Genomic DNA, 23907 nt, shown 5'->3' with positions numbered 1-23907 from the left:
GAGTCAAACAGAGAGCCTGTATTTACATTCATTTATCCAGAATTCATAAATGTTTTACACCAGCTTTCTTGCTGCAGTTAAATATTAAGTGCTTATATCAAGGTCAACCCTTCCTAGGGCGAGAAACTGAAGCAGAAGAGTTATAGATATGAGAATATTATACAGAGGGTTAATTAACACTTGAATCTGGGTCAAAAATGGCATACTTGATCCTCCAACTAATAGTTTAAATGTGCTGAAACATTGTTTGCCGGGGAGCTGGGATTCTTCTGATCCTATTGAAATGTAACCAGAAGGAAACAAATGGCTCAGTGCAACATTCAGTGGAGCAGGAGGAGATCAAATATCCATGTTCGTTGGGGAAGATTTTGAAGCAACTGAGGAGCAACATGTTTCACTTCAATCTGGGATGACTCTGCCATGGATCCAAGGCAATCTGTGGCAAATAATTAAGCAACTTTGAGAAAGTTTATATTATATCCAGATCTTCATGACCTTCTGTGTTGTTACTGCACAATTCGCCACAATTCGCTATATTCCACTCTCAACTTCTGCTTTCTTTTAATAGGAGGAACTGTGACAGTGAGGAGCTAGATTTCGTGGGAGACATGGGGCTGCCTCCAAGAGTTGCATCCCTATACAGACATTTTACTCCCTCTGTTAGAGATTTGGGGTAAACCCTGGAAATTAATAAATGCTAGGATTTTGTGTTCTTTGTGATATGAAAAGAGAATATAAGCTGCAAGGGGATTCCTGGGCTGCCTTACGCAAGCCAGTTTGGCTTGCTGAGGGAAGAGTAGAGCTGTTGGCGTTACAATAGAGAGCCATTGAGGGTCATCAACAACTCCCTGTCCCAGGTGTGACCAGAGACAGGATATTTGGATGGTTGCCAGGGTAACTGCTCTGGGGGAGGGCAGGGGGCTTCTGGGAAGAAGAAAGAGAAAGAAAGGGGGAGATCCACCTTGGCGAGGGTGAAGGAAGGACTGCCTGCAATGCTCTGGACCATGCTGTAAGATTTGGACCCCCTCCAAGCAGTGGCGGAGCTTCATGCTCTGGCACTGGGGGGGGGGGCGGAGAACAGGCAGGGGCGGCGCACATCCCAGGGGCGTGACGCGCCACCCATAGGGGCGTGATGCATGTCCTTGGGGTGTGGTGCGCCGCCCATAGGGGCGTGGCATGTGTCCTGGGGGTATGGCGCGCAGCGCAGGCAGGGAGGCAGCCGCAATGGCACCCCACTGGGATCGTGCTGCCAGGGGCGGTACACTCCCCCTGCACTCCTCTTCCTCCACCAGTGCCTCTAAGCAGACCGAGGGTGTAAATAGGCAAATATTTCTTAAAGCACGACAGCCTCCGCCATGTCTTCTATTCTCAAAAGGGACACAGAACCTGTGGGGGTGTCTGAGATCCCATGCGCTCTTGCCATGGCTTGGCAGAGAGGGACAGGCACCGGGTTTTTGTAACACCTCTCTCTGTAACATAGATACCATTACTTAGGCATGCCCTGCACCATGTTCTTAGCACAATAATGGTACATCGGTGGTGGGTTTTTCTTGTTTTCTTATTAGTTGTGTTGCAATCATTCCCCAATTTGTTGTTGTTGTTTAGTTGTTTAGTCGTGTCTGACTCTTCGTGACCCCATGGACCAGAGCACGTCAGGCACTCCTGTCTTCCACTGCCTCCCACAGTTTGGTCAAACTCATGCTGGTAGCTTCGAGAACACTGTCCAACCATCTCGTCCTCTGTCGTCCCCTTCTCCTTGTGCCCTCCATCTTTCCCAACATCAGGGTCTTCTCCAGGGAGTCTTCTCTTCTCATGAGGTGGCCAAAGTACTGGAGCCTCAGCTTCACGATCTGTCCTTCCAGTGAGCACTCAGGGCTGATTTCTTTAAGAATGGATACGTTTGATCTCCTTGCAGTCCATGGGACTCTCAAGAGTCTCCTCCAGCACCATAATTCAAAAGCATCAATTCTTCGGCAATCAGCCTTCTTTATAGTTACTACCATACTATTGCTGCCTGGAGGGACTATTGTGCAACAACAACAACAAAAGCGGGACAACCTCCTACCCACAGCACATTTATGGTATGAAAAGTTATAGGATTTCAGCAGGAAATTACAGAATATACACTGTTGTGCGTGTTTTGGAAATGAAGCAGTATGACCACCCCAAAACCTCCGCAGATGCAAGTAGTATCGAAAGTGAGATTGTGTATGTATGACTGCCCCAGTCGCATCAACAGCACAAATCATCATGAATGCACAGTAAAAAGGACATCTGGAAGTGTCATTACTCCAAGGTATGATACCATGACAGGGAACATTTCTCTATACCTGCTCGACGTGATTAGCTGCCGTTGACAGACATGGAAAAACCGCATTGTGACATCACAATGTGACACTTCAGGTAAATTCTGAAGCATGTAGGTGTGAAGGAGGATCTGAACACTAGGATGCTGTTTTCTGCAGCAGCTCTAGCCATGTATTTAAACATTTATAGGCTATTTTTCTATTTAAAATAGTTGATGTAACCATTTCCTAAATAAACAGGAGCATTGAGAAGAAGACTTGAGTGGATCCATACAGCATTTGACACACTCACTTATTTACTATTTATTGTCTATATTTGTAAACTGTGGTTGAACCACAAAAGTGGCTTTCAAAACCAGATTTATAGTAAAAGAAAACCAGAACAACCATCAGAGACATGGTAAATCATCAAGTGACTCTATCCAGTTTGGAAACCTAGAGTGTTTATAGCTCTTCTGCTTGGACCAATATTAGAAGCTTTCACAGATGCACATTGTGGTGTCTTGTATGAAAAACAACAAAGTATAATAATGGTGGTGGTGATAGCTAGTGTGATTATTTATTTATCTGCACCTACATATTTTCAAGTGTTCGATGCACTTTGCCTAGATTATTTGAAGAAGCTTTTAGCAATCCTGTATGGTAGGTCAGTGTTGTTACTTTCATTTTGCAGACTATTTTCAAAAGAATGGTGAGTTCATGAATAAGTTGAGATTTGGGCTCCCTGTTGCATCTTAACCCACCAGAATAAGAGATGCAAAATAGGTAAGATGCACTAGTCTAAAACAAGCCATTGCCTAATCTAAACCACAGCATCATACATGAAATAGATATTTAAATGTGAAAAGCATGAATACTTGAAATGAAGAAGGGGGAAATAGAAGAAGGGGGACCCCCTCACGCCAAAGAGAACACAGCACATCTAAATGTTGAATCTTTATGTCTTTTAATTTCCTCAAAGAAGGACCAGTAGGGTTTGAAATGCACTGGAATAATAAATATCTCTTTTGTCTGCCCCATTGCTTTTTGCTCCTATTTCCAGTTTAAAAAAAGATATACCAGGAAAGGCCAGCCAATGAGCTTGACATCTGCTCTGAGAGGCTGCTGTGAAAGGGTTTTAAGAGTCATGATGGGGGACCATCTAGGAAATCTCACTATGATTAAAGGTAAGGGCCAGCAGCACACATTAAGGCATGGGAAGGTCATGTTGTGCTTAACCGGCCGCTGGAATTCTTTGAAGATACTCCTGCCCTGACAGATAAGGGGAGTTTAGTGGATTTAGAATATTTTGATTACCCAGAAGCATCAGACAGGATTCCAGGCTGGAGATTAATGACTATGGTAAAAAAAAAAAAAAAAAGGAAAAAGGGGGGAAGGAGGGGGAGAAACTGAGTAAGAGGTAGCACAGTCCGCAGTGTGAAAGAAACAAGAATTGAAGGCTAGATGGAAAATTTGGTTCAGACAGAGAGGGACAGAATGCAATTGTATAAAACACAGAGGCGGTTTTTGCAACTGTTGCACTATTGTTAAACAAAATGTTCATTTGGTGAAAAAGGAAGGTCTTTTGAGTTCAGAGAGATTTCCATTTTTTATTTGTTATTTATTCCTTGGAGCTGTTTTTAATCATTCCCAACTAAATGCAAAAAATACAGTCAAACCTCAGTTCCTGAATGGCTCTGTGTTGGAACGTTTCGGCTTCTGAATGCCGAAAACCCAGAAGTAAATGCTCCGGTTTTCAAACGTTTTTTGGAAGCCAGACATCTGACACAGCTTCTACTTGGGTGCAGAAAGCTCTTGCAACCAGTCAGAAGCCACACCTTGGTTGTCAAACATTTCAGAACGGATTACGTTTGACAACCGAGGTTTGACTGTATATACAATAACAAAAATAATCGATTTGAGTCGTATGACTCAAATTAGGGCTACTAGACCCAATATGTTTAAGCAGTCTGGCCTAAAGTAATTTCTGGGGACCCTCTGGGATTAGAGGCCCTGAAGCTGAGGCTTCATCCGTTTCAACAGAGCCATGCCTTCAGCAAACGCCCTCACCTCCCTAGGGAAGTGCACCTGTGCCCATCATTACGAACTTCCAGGAGGAATTTGGAAATAGTCTTGTTTACTCAGACATTTGGTGGCTGAAGAATGCTGTTCCTGGCAACCCAGAGATCATTGGATGGAATGACGTTTTAACTGTAACAGCTTTTAGAATGTTTTTAATTGTAATTGTTTTTAGAATGCAATGGTTTAACCATCTTAGAATGTTTTTGATTTGGAATTGTGTATCCGTTTGCTGCCCTGAGCCCCTTCAGGAGAAAGAGCAGGATATAAATTCAGTAAATAAATAGAAAATGAGGTTATTGTGTTATGGCTGTTGTTATTTTTATTAGAGATTATTATTGTTTTTGTGGTTAATATTATTAGTTAGTTAGTTAGTTAGTTAGTTAGTTAGTTAGTTAGTTAGTTAGTTACCGGTAGTTGCTTTTCTTACAAAGTAACCCACAAGGGACACACTTTAAAACAAGCATGTCAGTAGCTGCTTAGCTAATAATCTACCTGTACTTGTGTTTGGCTTTTAGCTGAAGAGTGCCCAGCTGTCTGACTTTACAGAGGAGATCTCTCTGTTTGGAGGACTATCAGAGGGACCACCTCTGTTTGTCAGCTTTAAAGATAAAGGTAAAGGTAAAGGGACCCCTGACCATTAGGTCCAGTCGAGGATGATCCTGGGGTTGCAGCGCTCATCTCACTTTATTGGCTGAGGGAGCCGGCGTACAGCTTCTGGGTCATGTGGCCAGCATGACTAAGCCGCTTCTGGCGAACCAGAGCAGCACACGGAAACGCCGTTTACCTTCCCGCTGGAGCGGTACCTATTTATCTACTTGCACTTTGATGTGCTTTCGAACTGCTAGGTTGGCAGGAGCTGGGACTGAACAATGGGAGCTCACCCCGTCGCGGGGATTCAAACCACTGACCTTCTGATCGGCAAGTCCTAGGCTCAGTGGTTTAACCTACAGCACCACCCATGTCCCAAGTCGGCTTTAAAGATAGACCCCCCCCTAAAAAGGGCAACTAAGGGTCTTGACCCATCAACACAAAGCACCTACAAAGCAGACACAGAGGTGATTTAGTCACAGTTTCCCCCAGTATGGTGAGATGTACTGTAAATTGTAGTAATTGCTTCTAAATTTGCATCAACACATACGCATTTTCACTTGTAAATTTTGTGCAAATTCACATCCTCTTTTGCCCTCCTTTATTGATGATGTCTTTCCTCAATGCATAAGTGCCTCCCTATTTATTTGTAAATGAATGTAAAATGGCTTCCATGGGGAAAAGAAAGCCTCTCAAGAGAGAATAAAAATCTTTCCTGAGCAATCTCATCCTCTTTGCAGCCTTGCCTTCCTGAGCTCAAATATTTTTAACATAGGCTGGTGCTCTCTTTTCCTGACACATGCCTTGCTTGTCAAATCTGCCGATTTAAAACTTCTGGTGCACTTGAATATCCAAGACCCAAAAGTTACTCATCTTGTCGCCTTGACGGATCTCTGTATCTCTTCTTCCTCTCTTGCTCCAACTACCTTAATTGCCAGACAGGAGGCCCATTACGCTGTAATTCACTGTTTGAGGCGAATGAAAAGGCTAATTTTCTCCCACAGGCCTTCATTATCTCTCCTAGACCTACAGGAAAAACTCTGCAAAGCATAATTATCATTCATTTCCAGATGATTTTGCCTGAATGCACTCTCCTTTCTTAACAATATAGTCTCTTTCTCCTGACTCTGGCTTATCAGAAGTAATAACAGAGAAATAAGAGAGGACATGGATTGCTCTGAAATGCATTATGTGTGTCAACCAACTATCAAAGGCACAAAGCAGCAAGGTACATATAGAAGGAAGGAGCTGGGATTTAAGAGGCCACAGAGTTAGTGATGTTTTGTTCTCCTTTTCCCCACACAGTGGGAAGTTCAGAGCAGCCCTTGCAGGATCAGTTTCTCTCAGAGAAAAAAGTCGGGGAGACCTATGGGATGTTCTTACCCATATTCATTAGAATCTTAAATCTGCTTTGACAAAACATAATATGGAGTTCTCTACACTGTAAGCCGACTCTCCATGTTCTTCTGTTTAAAGCACTGAATATCTCCCTTTTTTTCAAATTAGGGTAACTGCTTCACTAAGCCCCAGGCACAGGTTATAGCCAATTCGAACACAAAGGTCATGCACAGTGCAGGAATAATGCTTTGTTGCAGGCCACTAGCTTGCTCAGGTGGTTAAAAAAATAATAATCCCAGGGCAACACTATTAGGTTTGGTTTTCTTTAGACGAGAGCACTCTGAGACTTAGGACATTAAAAAATATATTTATTTGCTTTATTTACAAGCTTATATACAAACAGAGCACAAGCAGATGCAATGTGGAACTCCTGTGAGGGAGCAAACTTGCAGCATAAGGACATAAGGACATATGAAGGCAGACATAGGAAGGAGAGCTAGGGGGGGTGGAATCACATCAAGCAAGCAAAGCACCCCTTTGGTTTCAGATAGCACATGGGTGGACAAGTCTAAACAGCCAGGGACACAAAATTTCATGGCCCTCTAACAGCTATGTGGCTCATTTACCAGAAGTAACGTATTTAGCATTAACTCTGGAAGTGTATACTTGATTCTGACCAAACTAGGAGGGTGAGGTCTCACATGCTCCTCAATATTTCATGCGATTTCTGTGAGATCTTGCCTGAAATTGGCGCCACTGGCACATAGCTATCAACCTTCCCTTTTTTTGTGGGAAATTTCCTTATTCCAGCTCTGTTTCCCACTGCTATTCCGGATTGTTAGATATCCTGTAGACTGTCCCCGGGACAGGTAAGGCTGTTGATCCCTTATTTTCGAGGCTGCTGATCCCTTATTTTCAAATCTGAAAGTTGACAGCTATGCACTGGCAGAGGTAGCAGGGCAGGCGGGGTGCCTGCAGACTGACCCTTCTTCCTAAGGCCACCTAGTGAATTTATGGCTGAAATAACTCATGTGCCAAGCCACAGCAGTGCACCAACTCATCCAAATCACCACAAAACCTCTGCAAGAGAGAGTTTGGCCTTATGGCAGAGGTCATCACCAACATGGTGCCCATAGGTGTAATGGCACCCTTGAGATTTTCCCCTGGTGCCCAGGAAGCCTCTGAACCTCCCTGCCACACACTCAGTGCCCGCTTGGTCATGAGGTGATTCCATGTTTCTCTCTTGAAATGTACATAGAGCTGAAAGAAGAAGCTTGAAGGAGAACATGTGTTTAAAGAAGATTGGAAAATGTTTACTGAATATATGGGGGGGGGGGAATTGTGTACACTTGAAAATGCTGGCAGCATTAAGATAAATTCAACAGTGTAAATAAGTTTTGATGGATGCACTAATGGAATACTGAATGGTTTAGTTTATGTAAAATATGCAGGACTTTATGGTATGCAGAATGAACTATGGAAAGAGGAGAAGGGAAATCATTAATATTTTAAGAGTGTTTAAATGGGATATTCAAAATTGTAAAACAGAAAATTTAATAAAATTGCTCTTTCCCAACTCCTCTTTCAATTCCAGGTGCTTTTCAAGGCTCACAATAATTCTGTTGGATCTTAATTTTACCCAGATCTTTTTGAAAAAGCAAAGTCTCACTCTTTCTGTCTCTCAGTGAGGTGGGGAGACTGATCTGGGGAAGAGGGCTGAGAAGTAACTGCAGGGGGTGGCACCTCTCAACAATTCAGAAGCTCCCGTGGGCCTAAACGGTTTGCCCATCCCTGCCTTACAGCATTGTGCTTGAAAGCACATCACCGTGATAAACCCATAAACCACAGATGAATCAGAACACACAGTCCTTGAGATAATGTGTTCTGGATCCAGCTGAAGTGAGTTGCGAAACCTCCCATTGACATCAGTGGATCTGGGATTGATCTGGCTGCAGCTCGTGTTAGGGAGGATGACACGATGAGCCCCACAGATTTCCCAGAATAATCTCACATCTGACTCTTGTAAAGCACTCTTCACAAACACAGCCGAGCCAAATGCACATAGCTGCAGCGTGATGCAGACATCCATTTATTTATTAACGTGCTTTTATTTTTGCTCATTTTGCAAAAGCAAGAGCCGAATGTCGCTGCTCACATCTAACAAATTCAGAGGCTCCTTCCGAAGCAGCAGCTGTGTTTATTAGTACAAGGCACGGCATAAAAGTGACACAGAGCCCAACCATTTCCTAATTGCTTTGTTGGGCTCTTCCCCTCCCCTCCCCTCCTGTTAGCAGATCCTCTCTGCTCTGTTCCATTCAGTCACTTTGGTGTGCCAAGTAAAACCAACATGAAGACTGTCAACATCAAGTGTCTCTTGTTTTTATGTGCCAAGAAACCCCAAAAAACAACTGCAGGAAATGGAAGGTAAATTCACAATGTAAAGCATGCAGCAAGAAATGTATCACTTTTTAAAATGGGTTTTTCAATTGCCATAAGATGTGCCCAACCGAGATGTGCATCTGCCTTGTTCAAATTCAGATCATCCAGCCCACTACTATCTTCTCTGATAAGCAGAAGAGGCCTTTCCCAGGGCTACTAACTGAGCACCAAAGTAATCATTGTACACAGACAAATATACAGTAGTACCTTGGTTCTCGAACGTAATCCGTTCCAGAAGACCGCCGGCTTCCGAAATGTTCGAAAACCAAGGCACAGCTTCTCATTGGTTGCAAGAGTTTCTTGCACTCAGCAGAAGCCGCGTCGCACATTTGAATTTGGAAAAATGTTCGAAAACAGAAGCATTTACTTCTGGGTTTTTGGCGTTCGAGAACCGAAACATTTGACAACAGAGGTGTTCGGGAACTGAGGTACCACTGTATTCTTAGGTATTCAGATAACACAACATACAGGGGCAAATACAACCTCCAAGTCTTTCCATCTGGCTTTTGGGACTCTCCCCAGGCCATACTCCCTCCACAGCTGCCACCCCTTCTCCCCACTCCCCTCACCCATCCTACTTCATGCCCAGATGGGAATGGGACCCTTGGGTGGAAAAACATTTCCCACCTCTATTCATCTTAAAGGCTAACAAATCATATTATGGTGTAAGCCAGAGTAGCTAACATGGCAGCCTCCGGATGTTATTGGACTCCAGCTCACATCAGGCCTGGTCAGCCTGGCCAGTGATGAAGTATCGGATTTTTAGCCTGCCCTTCCTCCTGAAGGAGCCCAGGGTGGCAGACACAACAATGACAAAACATTCATTTTTAAGTCTATAAGTAGTTTAAAGGTAAAGGGACCCCTGACCATTAGGTCCAGTCGTGGACAACTCTGGGGTTGCGGCGCTCATCTCGCTTTACTGGCCGAGGGAGCCGACGTGCAGCTTCCGGGTCATGTGGCCAGCATGATTAAGCCGCTTCTGGCAAACCAGAGCAGCGCACGGAAACGCCGTTTACCTTCCCGCCATCTACTTGCACTTTGACGTGCTTTCAAACTGCTAGGTTGGCAGGAGATATGTAGTTTAGAACTGGGGCTTATGGGGGGAGGATGATGGGAGTTCTAGTCCCAACAAGTTGAGGGCACCATGTTGGCTACTCATCAGGCCTAAAATTTTGTGGAAGCCTGCGGATTAAGCTTCACTTGTCAGGTGATTCTATTGTCCATGAAAGCATATGGCATAAGCCTTATGAAGCAGTAAAGTTTGTTAAGCCTTCACTGTGCTACGGGTCTATGGATTGTTTTTGCTGCAGCAGTTTAACATGGCTATGCTTCTGTAAACCATCCATGTAACTACTATGTGTTTCCAGGTGAGAATATGTTTTAAGGTCCAGATGGCAAGAAAACCACAATCCCTTTGTGCTTTTACACAAGATCTGTTTTTAGAACCAGGTCATCATAGGGGTGGCGCTATGGGTAAAAGCCTCAGCGCCTAGGGCTTGCCGATCGAAAGGTTGGCGGTTCGAATCCCCGCGGCGGGGTGCGCTCCCGCTGCTCGGTCCCAGCACCTGCCAACCTAGCAGTTCGAAAGCACCTCCGGGTGCAAGTAGATAAATAGGGACCGCTTACCAGCGGGAAGGTAAACGGCATTTCCGTGTGCGGCTCTGGCTCGCCAGATGCAGCTTTGTCACGCTGGCCACGTGACCCGGAAGTGTCTCCGGACAGCGCTGGCCCCTGGCCTCTTAAGTGAGATGGGCGCACAACCCCAGAGTCTGTCAAGACTGGCCCGTACGGGCAGGGGTACCTTTACCTTTACATCATAGGGGTGGGGGGAGATTTCCCCATTAGGAAGGAGAAGAACAATCAAAGTGTTGGCTTTCCCCAAGACAAGAACACTCTCAGAGGTCTAATGGCTCTGAGTTAATGGCATATTATGCAAACAGGGCCCTTCTTACTCGCTTTTCGCTCAGACAGAGCCAGATGCATGCCAAATGTTCATTCAGACTAGAACATGGGCCATTTGTGTACATAAACAGTTGTGTACCTGATTGTTTGAAACAAAAAATACCCTCCTTCAGTCTAATATGTCAGGTACCTATTTATCTACTTGCACTTTGACATGCTTTTGAACTGCTAGGTTGGCAGGAGCAGGGACCGAGCAATAGGAGCTCACCCCGTCTCGGGGATTCGAACCGCTGACCTTCCGATTGGCAAGTCCTAGGCTCTGTGGTTTAACCCACAGTGCCACCCACGTCCCATACGCCAGGGGAGGAACGTATAATTCTAATCCATGGTGCAGTGGAGGGGGAACACAAAGGATCGCAGCTCTGCAGCCTCGATGATGTCATCTGCGGAAGCACCAGGGTCACTGATGGACCTTCCTGACTCTGGCAAGTGAATGAGGTGTTAATGAGGCTTCCAAGTTTGCTTGTGACAGATTGCAGCAGCATGAGGAAGACGGAGAATGAGGAAAATAGTCAGAGACAGGCCTTCACCTTTCCTTTGAATGGGGTTGTGACTGCACGCTAGAACTTTAAATGGTAACATTTCTTTGCAATATCGTATGCATTTCTAATCAAAAGTGGAAGGTTGCATTTCAGCAGGCTGGAGACCTCTTGTTACAGCTCAGTGTGTTTTACAAGCTGGGCCTATGCAGTCAGAAGTCAGTGGGTTGTAATAAATTGGGTATTATACAGATTCAGTCATTCTGACTCAAGGAATGAGTTGAGTAGCTCGGCAGCTGTATCTTTTTTATATATAATTTTTATTAAATTTCATTATATTTTAGAAAATTCACTTAAGCAACCTTCAAATATCAAATACCTCTTCTCTTTCCATGGTTCATTTTGCACAACATAAATCCCTGCATATTTTATATAAACTAAACCATTCAGTATTCCATTTACTGTTACATCCATCAAAACTTATTTACACTGTTGAATTTATCTTAATGCTGCCCACGTTTTCAAATATACACAATTTTCCTCCATGTATTCAATAAACATTTTCCAATCTTCTTTAAATGTATGTTCTTCTTGTTCTCTTATTCTATAAATTAGACCTGCAAGCTGTGCATATTCCATCAGTTTATGTTACCATTCTTCTTTAGTTTTCCATTTTTGGTTTTACAAAACATGGGCTGCAGTTGTGGCATACATAAATAACCTTTTTTGACACCTGGGCGCTTGGCAGCTGTATCCAGTCCTATTTAGGATCCACTCTGCTCACCCCAAAAAGGGGGAGGGGCTAGAAAAGGTGCCCCAAACATAGTCTGCCAAAGAAGTGCATATACACAACATTTACCCTTTTACGTTTTTACAGCTGCCTGCATTTTTGGACTCTACTTGAGGATATGTCTATGAACTCTTATTGGGATTGTGGCTATGGGGACTGTCGTGAATGATCTACTCCTGCACTTCAAAATTTAAAACTACATTGCTGATTGCAGCACCCTATCCTACAGCATCTTGGACTAACTGGGTTAGATTCCTCAGCATCAGCACCTTTGGTATAAAGCTCCTTATAAAGTACCAAGAAATTGCATTGGATGATTTGAATCTGTTTGGTGTTGCATGGGCAGATGTTCTGGGCACTGCAATTGGTGAGGTTGAGAGCAATATGTGCCTGAAGTTATATATTCATTTAGAAAAGTGGCCCTTGCTTCCTGGAGGCATGGACTATGACATCAAAGGTAGGATCACAGAGAGCGAGAGACAGGTTTCAGACGAAGAAGCCCTGTATCATGCTAGTGGTGAATTAGCAAATATAAATCAGAGATTAATATTGAAAGCTCTTTTACATAGCCCAGGAGACAGTTTGTCAGAAAATTTCTACCACAAGGTTGTGGATGACAAGGCTTATACATATATAAAAAGATGCAAGTGACAGTCTTTGAATTTTTTTGCGCTTTTAACTTTTTTTATTCATCAACAGCACAACAATACAGCTTCATCTAAATTCAAACACAGACAAAGAAAACAAAAGCAAACTGAAAACTCAAGAGAAAAAGAATGCACAACAGGTGAGGTTGTAGCCTATTGCAACTTAAAAACTATTGCAGATGTATTGTGGAAAAAGTGCATTGGACTGTAAAAAATTTGCATAGGAAGGCACTGTTCGCTACAGATAGTAGCTGGAATTTTAATGCCTCATTGTGGCTTACGATGTGGGCGTGTCTAGTAGTAAGTCATTTTTGGTATGATGTTTCCGGCATCAATTATGTATTGTCAAAATCCTTGATATTGGCAAATGTTCATGCACTTATAAATTGCATTCATTCATGTAGTATGGGGATTAATGCTAGGATAACAAAGGTGGATTTTGTGAGCCCTTATGGCTACTAAGAGACTGAAAGGATACATACCCATTGTCTGTTACGCAATGGTCTGAGGACATCACTTCCCTGCCACATTTGAACATACAGTGGTACCTCAGGTTACGGACGCTTCAGGTTACAGACTCTGCTGACCCAGAAATAGTACCTCAGGTTAAGTACTTTGCTTCAGGATGAGAACAGAAATCGTGTGGCGGCAGCAGCGGGAGACCCCATTAGCTAAAGTGGTACCTCAGGTTAAGAACAGTTTCAGGTTAAGAACAGACCTCCAGAACGAATTAAGTTCTTAACCAGAAGTACCACTGTATTTTGTATAGTCACCAAGAACACAAGACTAAGCCAACACAAAGAGGTACTGAAAAAACTGCTTTAAAGCAGCCAAAAATGGCAGTCCAAGATTTATGCTTACATCTCACTGTAACATCAACGGAATAAAATCTGTTGATGGCGTCGTCCGTGAGTGGAGAAAGTGCATTGGAATAGGATAGAGTTTGCTATAACTATTCCCATGGGGTATTGTTTCCTGGGCTAAGTCAACATGAAATGATCAAATGGAGACTTAATAAAATATTGTGCTCATACTTCTACATAGTTCAATATCATACTTTTTTCTATTCAGGAAGTCACACACTATATTACTATCAAGGCAATGATATGCAGGTGGCTCTTTTATAGAACAGAACACAGCACATGCTCAAATGTCTTTCTCTGGACTCTTGACATCCCTGGTGTGAAAGATAAATGCAGTCTCCATGAGACAATAAAAATGGCTTTTCTGAAATGCATTTACTTCTAGCTTGGAACTCAAAAGGCCTGGACCTTTGAGGCTTGAATTCAAACCCCAGTTCAGACCAGAGGATGAGATGCTCTAAAAGTGGTTTACTCCATCACGCCTCTTAGTAGTCCCCCCCCCCTTTTAAAGTTTGCATTACAATAAGAATGATGAAAAAAGGCTTGCAGAAATCCAACCATTGCTTTCCTTTGTGCATCACCTTCACACTTCAAGAGACAGGGTGAGAGATGCCTTCATTTCTTTGGTGCATTATTGAGTGGAAACAACTCCTGCAGAAAACACCCTGCAGAAAAGGTGAATTCTCTTCTAGGTCAGGGATAGCCAATGTGGTACCACCCTCCAGATGTTGCTGGACTCCCAACTCCATCAGCCTTTGTCTGCATGGCCAGCCATCAGGGTTCATGGATGGTGTAGTTCAGCAGCATCTGGAGGGCACCATGTTGGCTACCCCTGTTCTAGCCACTGAAAGAATGCTGTCCACATTTATTTGTGCCAATGCACTTTGCCTGTTCCTTGTATACAATGTCTTTCTCTACATAACTTATTTCTCCAAGCATCTCAGAGAACGAAGGAAACGGCCAGCTCTGGAGCCCAGTAGGAGGAAGGAGTCTCCCAGGATCTCCCTCTTGGTCCAGCTGGGGGCGTCGACTACAATTACAAAAACGAGGAACCAGATGCCTCACCAGAGGTGTTCATGGCTTCCATGCTGCAGATTTTCAAACAGGTTCTAAAAAACCATTTTCTACCTTGTTTTTCATAAAGGCTTTTTCTACAAAGCTCGGTAACTCTGCTTGGTTATTTTATTAGTCTACGTCACTGATTTAATTAGCTATTTCAAAAATGATTAATGCTGCAAACTTTGTTAACTTTGATTGTTTTGAATCATTGCGCTGTATTGTGCTTTTATGATACTGTGAGTAGCTTTAAGTGGGCTATGCCCCAAGAGACGGCATGTAAGTACTTTTATAAACAAATACATAAAATCTTATTCATCTCTTGTGATTTTTTTTAACTTGTGTAGCTACAATATCAGGAATGAAGCATGTTATGCACATAAGATAATTAAAGTTAACAGCCCCCATCATGAGATACTTCATTTAACATTCACCATAATTACGCTAGTCATAAAAAATGTCATTAGGCATTAATGCGGATGTCATCCACCCTTCCACAGGAACCGCACCATAGTTCAGTAATAATTAATGTTCCATTAACACCTTAAATGTTTCATTATTTATTCATTTAACATTAACATTAATGAGGCTGTGTTAAGCAAACATGTTCCAGCAATTATCACGCACAACATCCTGCTTGAGGACTGGCTGAACAGGAAAAAGGAAATGATGTAAACCGATGGTTCCTAACTGGTACTTTAAGCCTCACCAGGAAGTTGCTGTAGGTGAACCCCTCACAAGCGCACAATAAAATGGGGGAAGTCCTGTGGCATATTTAAAGCTAGCTGATTTGTGTGTCGAAACAAAATTAAAAAATTCCTTCCAGTAGCACCCTAGAGACCAACTAAGTTTGTTATTGGTATGAGCTTCCGTGTGCATGCACACTTCTTCAGATACGGCAGACCAACACGGCTACCTTCCTGTAACTGATTTGCATGTGTTTTTCTTCTTATTTTTATTTTTCAACACAAGAGTACAGAAAATCACCAGAGAGATGCTTCCACAATAATTTCCAGTACAATTCTACTAAGGTATACAGGCTGATTTGCATGGTTGGACACATATCAGATGCACCTAAAACGATGACTGCCTGTATTTATTTATTTATTTAATATATAATTTAGGAGGAGCATATTTCTTTTTTTAGGTACAGGTAAGGAGTGAAGGGTGATAGATCAATAGAGTAGGGATCAGCAGGAATGGAAGCATCTGTAAATTTCATTTCTCTGAGTTTCTCATTTTTCTAATCTGAAATTCATTCTCCTAATTTCTGCAGCAATGTGTAATTTTAAAAAAATCCTCATACAAGTTCTTCAGCATTTTAGTATGTATTTCCTTAATAAATATGTTTTGTAAGTGGTTTTGACTAATCTACGCATTTTCTCCTAATAAAATGAATTCTTGTATGTATGTTTTCATTAATACATTCATTTTCATGCAAATTTTCCCTTAATGTTTTAAGGAAAACTGCATCACAAAATGCACTGGCTCCCCGTTTGTGGAAAGCACTCCTCAGGGAGGTTCACCTGGCACCTTCATTAAGGTGCTGGATGTTTATCTGTCATGGATGCTGTAGCTGAGATTCTGCATTGCAGGGGGTTGGACTAGATGACCCTTGGGGTCCCTTCCGACTCTACAATTTTATGATTCTATGGCAGAGTGAATTCTAGTATCTGCTGCCTGAGCCAGCTTCCTTACTTTGAGTAACAGTGGCATCCATGCTGACAGTCACACATAGCTCTGTAGAAAAGATTTTAGAATGTTATTTCAGACTCTGCTGCCAACACACCCTCTTTTCAAATATTTGGTTACTATCGCCCTAAAATGCAAGCCTGTAGAAGCAGACCGTGTTGATCTTGCTGATGCAAAGCAAACATGTTTCACAGCTTCACATCTAAAAGCATTTGTGTAATTAGAATCTCTTGTCTGAGCTGACACAATCAGCCATTTCAAGATTTCAGTCACCCTGAGGCTGGGAGCCAGGATGAAGCTGCATGACCAAATGAACCCCACTTCTGTGTGACCCTCGCCTACGCAAAGGGAGAAACTGAAGCGAACGGAACAAACGGCGAATGGAAAGATCAGGCGTTTGCTAGGTGTGGAATGGCATTCAATGGGCACCTCCATATGGCCTGTGGACTGAGCACTCGTCCTGATTTGCTTGCACAAAGCTTACAAGGCTTTGCACAAAGCTTACAAGGCTAGATTATATCCCGTATTTATTGAGCATTTGTTCTTCCTTCTGGGCATAGAATCATAAAATTGGAAGGTACCATGAGGGTCATCTCGTCCAACCCTTTGTAATGTAGGAAACTTTTGCCCAACATGAAACTCAAACCCATGCCCCTGAAATTAAGAGTCTCGTGCTCAGGGATCAGCAAGCTTTTTCAGCCGTGGGCCGGTCCACCGTCCCTCAGACCACCTGGTGGGCTGGACTATTTTTTTGGGGGGGGGGAATGAACGAATTCCTATGCCCCACAAATAACCCAGAGATGCATTTTAAATAAAAGCACACATTCTACTCATGTAAAAACATGCTGATTCCTGGACTGTCCGCCGCTGGATTGAGAAGGTGATTGGGCCGCATTCGGCTCCTGGGCCTTAGGTTGCCTATCCCTGCTCATGCTCTACTGACTGAGTTATTGACATGACAATGACTATTCTTCCTGCATTCATCCTGATTTGCTTGTGGGGTATTTATACATCTTCTCGTTAGTCATACATTCAAGTTCTTTTAAAAAGCGGATTTGTTTTACTTGAGTGACAGAGCCCTTTAACCCACTGCACAAGCCTAAAGTTCCATTAGGTATGATTGTAATTTACAGTGCACTCCTAAAGATGTCTTCTCGGAAGTAAGTGCTATTTAAGGTAAGAGGGGGGGAGGTCAGGATCGCAACTTTACTTAGGAGTAACACAGTAAGCATACATAGGAGTAACACAGTAAGCATACATAGGATTTCGCTGTCAGTAAAAGGTAAAGGTACCCCTGCCCGTACGGGCCAGTCTTGACAGACTCTGGGGTTGTGCGCCCATCTCACTTAAGAGGCCAGGGGCCAGCGCTGTCCGGAGACACTTCCGGGTCACATGGCCAGCGTGACATCGCTGCTCTGGCGAGCCAGAGCCGCACACGGAAACGCCGTTTACCTTCCCGCTGGTAAGCGGTCCCTATTTATCTACTTGCACCCGGAGGTGCTTTCGAACTGCTAGGTTGGCAGGCGCTGGGACCGAGCAGCGGGAGCGCACCCCGCCGCAGGGATTCGAACCGCCGACCTTTCGATCGGCAAGTCCTAGGCGCTGAGGCTTTAACCCACAGCGCCACCTGCATCCCTTTTCGCTGTCAGTAGCAGCTTCTAAAGAGCCGAGGGGGTTACTCTTCTTAAGGAGGGTGAGAGAGATTTATATTGGCAATATTGCCACTTGTGAAGTAAAGAGATGGTTAAATAGTGACATAAGAAAGTGCTTTGTTATAGTGTCAAAGCTTCTCAAGGGAGGTGACAGCTGAACTACTGTACAATTAAACTACCTTCTATTCACATGCCCTCCAGCTGGCAGTGAGAAAATATAAGAAAACCTAGGGAGAGATTTTTAGTGATGCTTTTGCATCATCAATTACATAAAAGGTCAAGAACACATCTTTTTCTTTTTTTTAAGGACTGAACCCACAAAAATGCACTCATTGTTAGCTTTGAGGGTGCATATTTCTTGCCAATATAAAAATCTGTACGTTTTGCAATATTTATGGGTCAAAATAGTTTGCTATATAGGAAACACTTTCCCTCTGACTAAAGTATTAAGCTAACATATTTTCACTCACACTTGTTTTGGTAATGTAGTTTGCGTCTAAATATAAAACCAGCAGTTCGTTGCATTATTTATGTGTGAAAACAATTTTCTAGGTAGGAAATGCTTAGCTTTCTGCTACAAACAGCTGCCCATTGCAATAGATTTCACATTTCAAATAAACTAAGCCTGCTGAGATAATGTTCTCTTAGCCACACCTGCTAAGGCTTGGAAAGAATAAATAATCCACAAGTTTTTCATGCATATTAATGATCTGGTCCGCTTTCACAACATGTTTTAAAAATAATTTGGTTGCATATAATAGTTAAATAGCTTATTCATGAAAGAACTGCTTTGTTATTTGGGGAGAGTGTGTTAAATATTGAAAGTAAAGAGAATTCGAATTATCTCAGTGTAAAACTAAGTGCATATTCTAAAGTCACAAACACACCATATTTAAAGCCCTGTCATACCCCTTTAAAAGTCGTGGCTCCCCTCTCCTAAATTCAGGGACTGAAGTGTGTGAAAGGTGCTGACCTCCCAGACCTACAATTCCCAGTGCCTTTAACAAACTATAGTTCACAGGACACTCCATTACAATTAAAGTGGTATAAGAGTGCTTTAAATTTATGGTGTGCATATGACCTAAGAAACAAATGGCTGATACAGAAAAGGGCAACCCCATATAAAGTTCTCTCTTCCCTCCATAACGTATGACATCATATCTGTGAGGAGATCTTAATTGGCTAATTACTTTATAGCCCCAATTAGCCTCAGTTTATTGCGGTCCGGCACACTTCCCAGCAGAGCAAGCTGCGCAGACCTGCTTCTCTCCGGTTTCGCCTTGCAGAGTAAAAACACAGCGGAACAAAAACTGTTGCTTCTTGCTTCAGATCCAGACAAACACACCAAGCACCTGTGTGTCCAAATTTAACAGTTCTTTATTGCAGCAAATATTTACAGCTCAGCATTTCTCAGATTCTCCTGGACTGCTAGCATTCATGGCGTCCGTCTCTTTCAGAGACAAAGAGAGAACAACAAGTAGAGCTCCTCCCTCCTTTCACACGTCAGAATGGGAGGCACTACTCAGAACAACTTAACCCTGTAAGTTCTGAATCCCAACACCCCCTCTTGCCGAGTATTCTGACAAGACCTGTGGATGTACCTTTGCAGACCTCTGTGAGATCAATCCCTTCCCCAATGCCTTGCGCCCTCTCCTGGCGTTCCTGTCAGGCATCTGTGGAATATCCTCACAACTCTCAGATTCGCACTGTGCGAAACTTACCCACGCACCTGTGGCCTGATACCTCTCAGGTGGAATTCCCTTCGTTGTGCGACTGGACTGCCTGGGCACAAACTCATGCACTGCCTCTGACTCACTGTGGTCAGCAGGTGTGTCCTCTGCATCCCGGGATTCCCCCTCTGACTTAACGCGTCTTCGAACCCTTTGCTTTACCCTCACAGGAGAACTAGGCTCACTCTTGGGCTCTCTTTTTACAACTTGTGGAGATGCCCCATCCTGCTCCTGACTTTGGTCAGTGAGCTGATCGTCATCAGCAGACTCAGCCCCTGGCTCTCCTTCCTCCTCATCAGAACCTTCCTGCTCTGAATCAGAAAGACATTCTGAAAGAATATCACGTCTGGCAGGAGTCTTTGACCTTTCATCCTGCTTATAGAACTCAGCGTGTTTACTGATCAGCAGCTTACTCTGATCACCTGACGGGTACGCAAACCTCCATGCATGAGCCGCTGGCTCATACCCACAGAAGATCATTTTCTGGAACTTGGGTTCACCTGGCCCTCGCAAAGCTTCAGGCACCGGCACCGAGGCCGTTGATCCAAACGCACGGAGGAAGTGAACCTGAGGCTTCCTCCCGTGAAGCATGAAAAACGGTGTGTCTCCTACCACTGAATTGTAGGACCGATTCCAGGTGAAGCTCACATATTTAATTGACTCCATCCAAAACTTTGGAGATAACCCAGAATCTGACAGCATCACCTGTGCAGCTTTAACCAGAGCCTCACTTCTTAGCTCTGCCACCCCCCTCTGTTGAGGAGAAGTCACTGTGTGACTTATCCCTTTCTTGTGAAAGAACTTCTGCAAAGCAGACCCAGTAAACTGTGAACCTCTGTCACTAGCAATTTCCTGCACTTTCGTGGAGAACCTTAGTTCCACCTCCTCAATCCAACGTCTAATCAGCTGTGCTGCATCTTCCTTGGATTTGAGACCATGTGTCCAGGTGTTCTGCAAAAAATCATCCTGCAGCGTCAGCAGAAACCTGGCCCCTCCCAAACTTGGTTCCTTCCTGGGACCCAACAGATCTATGTGCACAAGATCAAAAGGTTTTGTGGTTACCCTCTCCACCCTGGGGTAACTGCACCTTTGCCTGTCTGCAAGCCTGACAATCTAGGACTCTTGCACATTCCTCAATTTTACAGCCTTTGCTAACCTCAGGTAGCACCTGTAGTTCTTCAAGACAAGCATGTGCTGTCTTCTTATGCCACGCACAAGAACATGAAACATGAGTGGGAACTGTAGCACGCAGGGCTTGTGCTTTCTCAACCTTCCCCTCACCCTCCAGAGACGTTTTAAGAATGAAGAGATCATTCTGCCCCTTTGCAACTCTGACCAGTTGCTTCCCTCCTTTGGAGATTGTACAAAAATCGTGTTCAAAGCAAACCTTAAACCCCTTTTTCAACAAATAAGGCACAGATAAAATACAGTGTTGCACTCCCGGCACAATGCAAACTTCCATCTGCTCCTGCAAAACAGAAAAAAAGATATTTGCAACGTTAGTCACATTTTTCTTTTCCCCATTTGTAAACTGAACAGTTTTCCCAGCCGGAATTGCCGTGCAATTCCACATCTCGACTGCAGGGGTCTCTGGAATCAGGTTGCAGTTAGCTCCTGAGTCGATTATAAAGCGTAAGTCAGTGTCTCTCTCAGAGCTGTCCTCAAACAACGCCATAGCAACAAACGTCTCGCTGCCCCCTCTCTTTGGGCTTCTGCAGCTGTTCTCTCTGGTTGTCTCGGCAACCAACTCCCCCTTGCTCAGGACCTTGGCAGCTTCCGTAGAAGTAGCCTCCTCCGTTGCCTTGGAGACCGGCCTGGCCTCTGCGTTCCCACGCGACTCTTTAGGCCTTATCTTCACTTTGTCCAGGTGGCCGACCTTGAAGCGTCTAGCTCTCCGCCGCCTTCCAGACTTTGGCTGAGGACGATCACCAGTGGAAAAATACTGCCCAGGGCTCCTTTCAGCTGGCCTGGCCCCCCTTCTTCCGGAAGAGCCCTCTGTGCCAGCCCTGCCCTCGCTGAAACTGCGTTTCACTTCAGCACTCACAGTGGAAAACTTTTGAAACTTGCCTTTGGAATTCTCAGCCCCCCCGACTTGCACCTCAGGGACTGGGGCTTCAGCCATTTCCAGGCTCTTCATGACTTCTCCAGGGCCCTGGCCTCCTGCTGAAGTTTCACACAAACTTCTCAGCACCTCCCAGGCAGCCCTTGCTGACTTTACGCCCTCCAAACTGGGCAAGAGTGATGCGTGTACGCATGCTTTCAGCATAGCAAGCTCTCTTTGCATTCTCTGCTGGCTATCTTCAGGCAACGCAGCCTCAAAGCCTGCAAAGTCTGTCCCTTCAGGACCTGAATTCAGGGGAAGTGGCTCTTTCTGGCTTACACCCCAAAGCCCAGTAACCAGAAACCAACCCCTTACTCTTCTGGACCAGGTTGCCCAACTTCTTAAAGTGAGCTTTTCAAGCGGAACGTCCTCAAGGACCTGGCTGTCTGCCATTCTCTCCTCTTCCCCGGGGCCCCAGCTGCTACTCACGTAAAACCAGTCAGCTCTCCGGCACCCGATTCTTCAGCTGCTTTCTCAGCTCTCAGCTCTCAGCAACTCTTGCCTCTTAGCAGCAGGCAAAACACAGAACGCAGACCTCCGCTTCGGTAGCGTCTTCCCAGCTGAGCAAGCTGACTTCAAAGCCCACCGGCAGACTTTCAGCAACAGTTTTATAAGCGGTAATTAGGTCCTCCATAACCTGTGATAAGATCTTAATTACCGCTTATAAAACTGTTGCTGAAAGTCTGCCGGTGGGCTTTGAACCGGAGAGAAGCAGGTCTGCGCAGCTTGCGCAGCGGAAGCGTGCTGGGCCCATAACCTGTGAGGAGATCTTAATTGGCTAATTACTTTATAGCCCCAATTAGCCTCAGTTTATTGCGGTCCGGCACACTTCCCAGCAGAGCAAGCTGCGCAGACCTGCTTCTCTCCGGTTTCGCCTTGCAGAGTAAAAACACAGCGGAACAAAAACTGTTGCTTCTTGCTTCAGATCCAGACAAACACACCAAGCACCTGTGTGTCCAAATTTAACAGTTCTTTATTGCAGCAAATATTTACAGCTCAGCATTTCTCAGATTCTCCTGGACTGCTAGCATTCATGGCGTCCGTCTCTTTCAGAGACAAAGAGAGAACAACAAGTAGAGCTCCTCCCTCCTTCCACACGTCAGAATGGGAGGCACTACTCAGAACAACTTAACCCTGTAAGTTCTGAATCCCAACAATATCCTGATATCATGATGCTGAGTGTTTCTCAACCTATGCTACTAGCAACCAATGACAGAAGAGGAGCAATATGCAGTGTACTGATGTTAGGGCACATGCTCAGTTGTATTAAAGCAGGGGTTATGAGAGAAGCAAGACTCCTTTAAAGTCCTAATGCTTGAGTCCCTACATCACAGACTTAGCTTGTATATATGTGTAAATAAACCATATATCATAAAGAAACCACAGTCTCCACTGTTCCTCATTCCAAGGAAACCGAAATCTGGGTAAGCGCTCCTGGAATCTCAGAGACTGGGGTGGCACACAATTGTGTTTGTGTGTGTGTGTGTGTGAGAGAGAGAGAGAGAGAGAGAGGGAGGGAGGGAGGGAGAGAGAGAGAGAGAGAGAGAGAGAGAGAGAGAGAGAGAATCACATTTATCCAAAACATGGATTATAAGGATGTAGTTCAAACCAAACTTTTAAACATATAAACACACCAGCAAGATAAAGTCTGAAAGAGATGGAAATTAAGATGATTCACTTCCTATAAGGCACTTTGGTCACAAAAGACCACTCCAGCTTTCTCCCCTTATCTAAATGAAGTGCCCTTACTGCTGGGAACATCCTTTCTCATTTTTGTCATGCTCAATAACATATTTCATAAATAGCTCTTTAATCCGAAGTGGTGATTAGTTTTTTACATGCCAGACAAGGGTATTAAAAAATATATGTTCTAAGGCACGGAAAAAGGAAAGTGGGATTGCTCACGTTTCACATTAAATTTGATTTCCAGTCTGCGTGTGTGCATACAGGCACACAGGCACACTCACGTAAAGCAAATTGCTTTTTCTGCAACTGCAGAGGACCCCCAAAGCCAATAGGACCATTAATGCAAATCTGTGGTGATGAAGATGGAAGAGAGTGTCTGCCTTTTACCGTTAACCCTCCCTGGGTTCTCTGAGAAAATACTCAGGTGGAGCAGGTGAGGGAGGCTTGTTCTGCAATGGCTTTTCAAAGCCATCTTGCTTTTATCCTTCCCTTGGAATCGGCATCAAGTGGAAATCCA

At 44.1% G+C, this 23907-nt stretch overlaps 1 protein-coding gene across 1 annotated transcript; it reads left to right on the top strand.

Annotated features, from left to right (window-relative positions):
* Positions 1-2146: 2146 nt before the first annotated feature.
* LOC307213423 (uncharacterized protein) lies at positions 2147-12742 on the top strand (the record flags this gene model as incomplete). Its single annotated transcript, XM_079971294.1, has 4 exons — positions 2147-2198; positions 3478-3647; positions 4883-4979; positions 12663-12742. 4 exons carry the CDS (start codon positions 2147-2149, stop codon positions 12683-12685), a joined length of 342 nt encoding a protein of 113 aa, XP_079827420.1. The 3' UTR covers positions 12686-12742.
* Between the last annotated feature and the right edge of the window lie 11165 nt (positions 12743-23907).

Source organism: Podarcis cretensis (assembly GCF_951804945.1).
Source record: "Podarcis cretensis genome assembly, chromosome: 3".
In the NCBI taxonomy this organism is placed as follows: Eukaryota; Metazoa; Chordata; class Lepidosauria; order Squamata; family Lacertidae; genus Podarcis; species Podarcis cretensis.
The sequence above is the reverse complement of the archived record's forward strand: the minus strand, read 5'-3'. Positions and strand labels throughout refer to the sequence as shown.